General features: G+C 35.4%; 1 protein-coding gene across 1 annotated transcript in view; it reads left to right on the plus strand.

Moving 5' to 3' along the window:
- Positions 1-8,912, plus strand: part of LOC107741914 (semaphorin-5A) — a 96,338-nt gene that overhangs the window by 52,778 nt on the left and 34,648 nt on the right. The window contains exon 17 of the mRNA XM_016554723.1: positions 7,180-7,405. Coding sequence (XP_016410209.1) covers positions 7,180-7,405 — 226 coding nt within the window. The remainder of the gene's footprint in view (positions 1-7,179; positions 7,406-8,912) is intronic.

The raw sequence follows: 8,912 nt of genomic DNA on the forward strand, positions 1-8,912 counted from the left end.
ACCAGGGGGGTGCATTGCCTGATTTGGATTTGTGTGCTATTTTTGTGCCATATGAGCACAAAGTTACATATCTGGTGAGCTGCTGATGTATTCAAAGAGGTAATACTTAGAACAGATGCTTTAATAAGCAAGCTTCATATTATTTTCTGTTACTGATGATTGCCAGACTCTGGCATGGCCCATACGTGCAAACAGCTGTTATCGTTTTCTGAAAAATTCCCTTTTTAAATACTAGTTGGTGGTTGTTTTGTCAGATACAATAAAAACATGATCCGTCAGTCAGCTGGTAATTTTACACGGGGTTCGTTTGTCACAGTGCTTGTAACCTCTATGTAATGATAGTGATAAAGCCCACGTGAATGTAGCCAGGTGTCAGAGTAGACAGAAAAATAATAATGAGTACCTGAAATCCCTTAATAGGTTGTCTGTTTGTGAGGTCATTCATATGTTCAGTGTAATGATGCTTTGATAATCAGACTCAAACATTGCCGTCACTTTGTCTTAGGGCAAGTGTATTTTCAGAATCAACACTGCTGAAAATATGTGAATATGTGAAGTGCCGTGTTAAGTGTAAAAATGTAAGGCTTTTTTCCTCTTTTCTCAGTGTTAATTAGATGTATGTAACGGCAAAAATAAGGTGTCTTATACCAAAAGTTTTCTCTTTTTAGAATGCATGATGTCAGCTAATCATGCATTCTAAATAATATTGCACTTTTTGTGAAATGTAACTTCAGATCGTCCTCTTCCATCCACTCTGAATTCACCAGTTCAAGAGTCTTGCAAGTGGAAACCTGAGTATTTCAGTTAACTAGGGATGGGCGATACCCCTTATTTTGTTTTCGATACGATACCGATATTTTTCAAGGCAGTATCGTCGATATCGATACCGATTCGATACTTCTGCACTATATTTTTAAATTATGAAATTTATGAAATTATTAAATTACCAAGAGTAAAAAAACACTTAACTTTATGTTTAAAACGCATTTTAACCCGTTTAATCCCCAATTTTTCCCAGACATGAAAATATACAAATGATGAGTTAACTTCTCATCACAGATAGTGTGCTCTCAGGGGTTTGAAGCGTGATATTATCATATAGATTTTATATAATAATGCATTATAAATTAAAATATATACAATATATATATATATGTAATACTTTTTTACAATATTAAATCTGTATATTACAAATGTCTATATTATATTATATTATAAAATATTATATTATATATATTTTTTATATTAGGATTTAGTCTGTGATTTATAAAGGGATAGTTCATACAAAAATGAAATTTCTGTCATTAATTACTGATCCTCTTGTCGTTCCAAACCCGTAAGACCTTTGTTCATCTTCGGAACACAAGATATTTTTGATGAAATCTGAGAGCTTTCTGACCCTGCATAGACAGCAATGCAACTGAAAAGTTCCCAGGCCCAGAAAGGTTGTAAGGACATCAGGACATCAGTGATTTAACTGTAATTTTATGAAGCTACGATAATACTTTTTGTTCGCAAAGAAAACAAAAATAACGACTTCATTCAACAATTTCTTCTCTTCCATGTCAGTCTTTGACACACATTCACATGCGTTTAGCTCCTGCTGCTGTCGCAGGAACCTGCGTTCTGACGTAGTGTATATTCTGGTTCAAATAAGTAAGGCTGGCCAAAAAATTACAAGTCATCCTCTCCGTCGAAATCTTCAGATATGTTCACGAAGACTCTTTAATGTACAGTGTACATCAATCAGTACATCGATCATCATCAATCAGTTATTGAGGGGGAAATAAAATAAATATTAGTTTTTAATATTTCAGTTGATTTAGACTTTTTGAATTTGTGTGTGTGTGTGTGTGTGTGTACCTGTTTTTCTATTCTGGTGGGGACTTAAACCTGAATACACACATGGGGACTCATGGGGACTCGTGTCACGGTGGGGACCTAAATTGAGGTCCCCACGGGTAAACAAGCTAATAAATCACACAGAATTAAGTTTTTTGAAAATCTAAAAATGCACAAAGTTTCCTGTAAGGGGTAGGTTTAGGTGTAGAGTTGGTGTAGGGCGATAGAATATACGGTCTGTACAGTAGAAAAACCATTACGCCTATGGAGAGTCCCCACAAGGATAGCAAACCAGACGCGTGTGTATTCATAACATTCATAAAGTTTCATTCGCTGCAAAGCATCACTGCAAAAATCTCACTTTGAGGGCATTAGGTGAAAGAGATAATGCAGCAGAATGCACTCAAACACATCAGCTGACGTGCTGATGCTACATTGGATTCAGTGAGGTAGATGTTCTCACCAGCTGGGCGAACGCCTACGTATGAGCAGCACATCATAATGGTGATTTTTAACGGTTACTGATGTGTTGATGTACGCAGCCTGATACTTGCGTACCGGCCCTCCCATGATGTCTTAAATTTGAAAATTTGACATGACCTAAACCGAGCAAAATCAATCATGTTTTTGTTTTTTTTGTCGATAATGATGTTATGTGTGGATAATACACCCTCTCGGATTGTTTGCGCTCTTTCCCACTCCTCTATCATTACTCATCCTGCTCATGATTTTCATTTCTATAATTCTCCATCCATCTCACTTTATCTGCCTCTTCCTTTCCCTAATTCTCTATTGTTCCATTCTTGTTGTCCGCCGACAGTCTATTCATTATCCCCCACTCTCTCCATCTTTTTCAGACTTCGCACTCCCCAAGTATGTTTTTCATCCTCAGAATTACTGTATTACCTAAAGTTCTCGTCTGTCACTAATGCGTTATGGGTAGTGGAGACAGGGGTTAGGGGATGCCCCGTACGAAGGTCTGCTGGTCCCTGTTCAGTCTCCAGGCATCTGCTGACTAATGAGTAATCCCACCCACGCTCTCTGGAGCCTTCTAACATCATTACATCCACTCTGCACACACACACAACCCTCAATCCACTGTGTCTTCACAAAAATACAGCGTATCAGCAAGTACGTGTGTGTTGATCGTAATTGGCCGTTCTACGCCTCACATCTTTGACTGAATGCCCCCGACTCCACTGAGATACGCAGCTTCTAGTATGTTTTACAGAAAACAACAAACTCCAATCCATTACGCAGGTGTCGCTGATTGCATTCATTACCGGCGGTTCACCTGAGACACGCCGTCTGGCCGTTCCACAATGGACCACCAAGACAAATAGACTCAATTATTAGTACAGAAAAGTGCGCAATCAGTCAAGCAAGACTACGGAGCATGATACACTCCATCAGGGGGCCTGATGAAAAAATGCTGTCATTTGGGAATGTTCAAATTCCCTGGAGAAAACTTGTCTCTATATGACCACAGCGTCAGGTAAATTAATACCCATACTGCACAGTCATCGTAGAGAAATGGGATGCAGGGTTTTTTATGGGCTTCGGATGGGTTTTAATATATATTTGGAAGAAATTAATAAAGACACACAATTGCATAAATAATGCCTAATTATCATTAAATTATTAAATGTATTTAATGAATCATTAAATTAGAAGTTTAATTATTTATACACTATTACACAAAAAAATTAAGTGTGTGTGTGTGTGTGTGTGTGTGTGTGAGATTGGTTTATTTATTTTAATACTGTTTTTTAGACAACCAGTAATATTTGCTATAATATTCAGCATATTAGAATGATTTCTGAAGGATCATGTGACACTGAAGACTGGGGTAATGGCACTGATTTAAAATTATAATAATATTTCACAATATTGCTGTTTTTACTGTATTTTTAATCAAATTAATGCTTACATATTCTATATAAAGAACAGCATTTATAATTATATATTTTATATAAATTCTATAATAATTCTATAATAAATTCCATGTTTTATTATTTATAAATTCATTATTGTGTTGTTTGAGAAAAGCATCAAATAGACATTACAAAAAGTAGCTTTAGAAAGAAATATTTTATTTTATTCAACATAGAACATTACAATTCCATAAATAATGCCTAATTATCATTAAATCATTGCATTTATTTAATGAATCATTAAATTAGAAGTTTAATACAGCTTATGCAATGAGTTTCAGTTTCTGTCCATAATTTATGTATTTTTATGTAAATAAATATCACTGCATATTTTTGTAAAGTACATATAGTGTGTGTGTGTGTGTGTGTGTGTGCGCGTTTTTGTGACATATGAGGACACAAATTTGTATAATGACATGGGTATGACGTAGGTATTACAATGAGAAGGTGATTTATGAGGACACTGAGTGTCCCCATATTTCAGAAGGCTTATAAATCATTCAGAATGAGTTTTTTTGAAAATCTAAAAATGCAGAAAGTTTCCTGTAAGGGGTAGGTTTAGGTGTAGGGTTGGTGTACGGCAGTAGAAAATACAGTTTGTACAGTATAAAAACCATTACGCCTATGGAATGTCCCCACAATTCACAAAAACAAACCTGTGTGTGTGTGTGTGTGTGTGCGTGCGTGCGTGCGTGTGTGTGTTTACCCACACATAAGTAAATATACATTATATCATTTATTTCAAATAAATGTAATGTGCTAAAAACTTTTTTCCATCATATTTGTCTCTCACAGTGATGAAAAGCTGAAACTAAAGAACCAGGTTCTTTAATATTTTAATGGCATGTTTACATAATTATATAGACTTAATACAGCTTGTAGCTGTAGTTTGTTAGTTTGTGGAGGCATCAAGACGTTGAATGTTTAATGGAACCATGTAATTATTGGGTAACTCGTTTTGCTTTTGTGCTCTGAGAGAGTGCAGCCTAGCATGAACATTTCACTATGCGTAGTCACACAAGTACAACACTAACACCCAATGCCCTCCTTTGTCTCTGAGAAAACATACTGCAAAAATCTCTGTGTTAGAGCCTTTCTAGCTGATGTGTTGATGCTCAGTGAAGTAAAAAGCATTGAGTCCGCTGATTTCATTTCATCATATTTATAAACCATTATAAAATATTAACAAAGAGAGTGCGTAAACAAAAATAGATGGTCAGACCGCACAGCAAACAATGACTAAACTTTTCCATATCTTTAACCTCGGCTGCTCCCCGTCCTTGGGAGAAAGGAGGTGAGAAGAAACGAGTTGAGGCAGGGGAGGTGAAGTAGACAGCCGTCTGAGCGCTTCACATCAGCTCTCCTTCTGTCTGACAGATTGACGGATGAACAAAAAGGACTTTTATCTTATTTTGCCAAGGTCTGGCAGTCATTCAAGGTCTATTAAGCATAAATAAATGCAGTGAGAATGGACACAGCTCTCCACTCCACCAAATGAACACATATGATTTACAGGAAATCTATAGCTCCTTGTTTCAGGCGAATTTATTAAGGTGTCAGGACATGAATCGGACTGCCTCAAGTGCTAGACATTGGTACATTGGTATAACTGCTGGTACAGATCAAGGATATAGGCAGTGTATATGTCATATCAATTATAGAAATGCAATAAAACAATCGGGAATTTAAGAGGTTAGATTTGCCGCAAGCTCCCACTGAACTAGGACTAGATGTTAGAACAGACAGCGCTCATTTGAACTGTCCCATGCCAGTGACAATTTTGTCTTTTTGTCAGTCCTTTGAGCTTCCATTCCAGTCGAAATGTCATTTTAGCTTGTGTAAAATGCACTCCTTATTTATTCCCTCATTTCAGAGCCTTTTTCTCCTCACGGGCCATAAATTAAACTTGATCAATGACCTTTTCTGCTTGACTTGTTTGCGACTTGCCATGTTCAGCAAAGAGCGCAATGGATATATTTCATATGCCTGCAACAAATAACATTCTCCGTTTTAAAAAAAAAGAAAAAGAAAAAAATTTATGTGTATACAGTGGGTACGGAAAGTATTCAGACCCCCTTAAATTTTTCACTCTTTGTTATATTGCAGCCATTTGCTAAAATCATTTAAGTTAATTTTTTTTCCTCATTAATGTACACACAGCACCCCATATTGACAGAAAAACACAGAATTGTTGACATTTTTGCAGATTAATTAAAAAAGAAAAACTGAAATATCACAAGTCCTAAGTATTCAGACCCTTTGCTCAATATTTAGTAGAAGCACCCTTTTGATCCAATACAGCCATGAGTCTTTTTGGGAAAGATCCAACAAGTTTTTCACACCTGGATTTGGCGATCCTCTGCCATTCCACTGTATATATATATATATATATATATATTACTTCAGTCTTCAGTGTCACATGATCTATCTATCTATCTATCTATCACTGTTCTTTTACATTTTCAAAAGAAATAAAATGTATCATGATTTCCACAAACATATTTAGCAGCAAAAACTGTTTTCAACATTTATAATAAAAAACAATATTTAAATTAAAATAACAATAATAATAATTGAGTACCTATAATAATTGTAGTGTAATGTAATAAAACTGGAGTAATTGCATTAATTTTAAATTGTAATAATATTTCACAATATTGCTGTATTTCAAATAAATGCATATATATATTCTTTATGAATTTTTTTTTATATTAATTAAAAAATAAAATGTATTCAATATATATTTTATAAGTCATAAATATAGAAGATATGAAATACTATTAAAATATGTGACCCTGGACCACAAAACCAGTCATAAGTAGCATGGGTATATTTGTAGCAATAGCCAAAAATAGATTGTATGGGTCAAAATGATTGATTTTTCTTTTATGCCAAAAAACATTCGGATATTAAGTAAAGATCATGTTCCATGAAGATATTTTGTAAATTTCCTACCATAAATATATCTAAAATGTATTGTCATTAGTAATTTGCATTGCTAAGGACTTCATTTTGGACAACTTTAAAGGCGATTTTCTCAATATTTTGATTTTTTTTGTTTTTTTTGCACCCTCAGATTCCAGATATTCAAATAGTTGTATCTCAGCCTAATTTTGTCCTATCATAACAAACCATACATCAATGGAAAGCTCATTTATTCAGCTTTCAGATGATGTATAAATCTCAATTTAAAAAAATTGACCCTTATGACTGGTTTTGTGGTCCAAGGTCACATATTATAAATATGTATATGTATTAATATGTATACATATTGTATGTATAATCATGTTTTATATAAAGTAAAAACAAAAAATGATATAATATGAATTTTATATTATGAATATGAATTATAAATAAATTGTAATATATAAATGTATCATATATTTTGCTGGTTTGTATTTAGGAATTCCAGTCTTGTAATACCCTCCCTTGCCCGGATCTAAAGAAGACCACTCCCTGGACCCCATGGACGCCAGTGAATATCTCAGATAATGGCGGGCACTATGAGCAGCGGTTCAGGTACACCTGTAAGGCGAGAGTACCAGAGCCCAGCCTGCTGGAAGTAGGGAGACAGCGGATTGAGATGAGGTACTGCTCCAGCGACGGTTCCACGGGATGCTCCACAGATGGTGAGATCTCATTCTGTCTCTCTTGCCTGTGATTCTTCATTTGTCACTCAGCTTTTTCCTTTTTTCTGCTCTCATCTTGCTTTTCTCCCTGTGTCTTTGATGAAGTGAGCCCATAGTGAAGCCACTTGATCTATTTGTCCATCAGTGGAAAGACAACATGATGTACTTTAGTGCTTCTCTCTTTCTTTCACTCTCTCTCTCTCTTTCTCTCATCTATGTGGGTTCACTACATCAGTTTTTGGAGTGTTGTCTCACCCAACACAAGTGCACTTGGCTGCATTCTGCCTCAGAGAGACACGAGGAACATGCTAATGAAGTCAAATCAGTGAATGTGATTTCTTTCAGTGGTCGGGGGTCTTCCTGTCTGGCAAAGTGCAACAACTTGCACTTAATTTTATTTATTTACCTCCCTCCATTAGGTTTCACATCTGTGAACTAGCTGCGGTTTGTAAACAAGCTGTGAACTGAGTTATGGGAATCAAAGTGGTGCCAAGATATTAGATGGATATGCAGCGAAAACGGTATGTTTTTAAATGATGTTTATAGACACTCATATTCTACAGTCAAGCTCTGATCTTCAACAGACATTCACTAAGAGATGCCACACACAAAGCTCTTTTTAGGCTATTTTTCTTTGATTTTCCATCTCACTAATTTCCATTTCGTTTTATGAGCAAGTGAGCTAAAATGACTAAAACAAAAAACTATTCAGAGCCATATAAAGAACAGCACAGAAACATTTAATTTGCCAGATTGTGGAAGTCTTTTGTTGCTTTTAAATGCAGCTTTTCCATTTGAAACCTGAAATACAGGAAATCAATCAGGATTTATTTTTCTTTAAAAGCCATATGTTAAAGGAGTCATATGATGCGATTTCAAGTTTTCCTTTCTCTTTGGAGTGTTACAAGCTGATTGTGCATAGATAAGATCCCTGAAGTTGCAAAGACTAAAGTCTCAAAACCAAAGAGATATTCTTTATCAAAGTTAAGACTCTGCCACGCCCCCCTAAAACGGCTCGTTCTAACACGCCCCCACATATCTACCTCACCATGTGGAAATATTTGCATAATGCCGCCCAAATGTTCACGCAAAGAGTGTTGAGTTGCGTATATATATATAATTTTGTACATTAACATGTACTGTACAGTATATATATATATGTATATATAATTTTTTATAAATTTTATTAAGGAAGGATGCATTAATTTGATCAAAAGTACTCATAAATACATTTATAATGTTACAAAAGATATTTCAAATAAAATATGTATATATATGCTGTATATGTAACAAAGAGGCAGTGGCGTTAGGATCCATGTGCAGCTTTATTAGTTCACAAGGCAGGTCAGACAGGCATAAATCATTAACTGGCGTCAGATACAACGAAGGCTGGGCAGAATCGTAAAGAGTGTTCGTAATCAGGGTCGAGGCAGGCGGCAGACAAGCAATGGCAAGAATAAACAAGGCAGGCAGGGTCAGAATAGGTAGGCAGCAAGCAATCGTAAAC

The sequence above is a fragment of the Sinocyclocheilus rhinocerous genome, unplaced genomic scaffold (assembly GCF_001515625.1).
Source record: "Sinocyclocheilus rhinocerous isolate Xijiao unplaced genomic scaffold, SAMN03320098_v1.1 scaffold100, whole genome shotgun sequence".
NCBI classification, from domain to species: Eukaryota; Metazoa; Chordata; class Actinopteri; order Cypriniformes; family Cyprinidae; genus Sinocyclocheilus; species Sinocyclocheilus rhinocerous.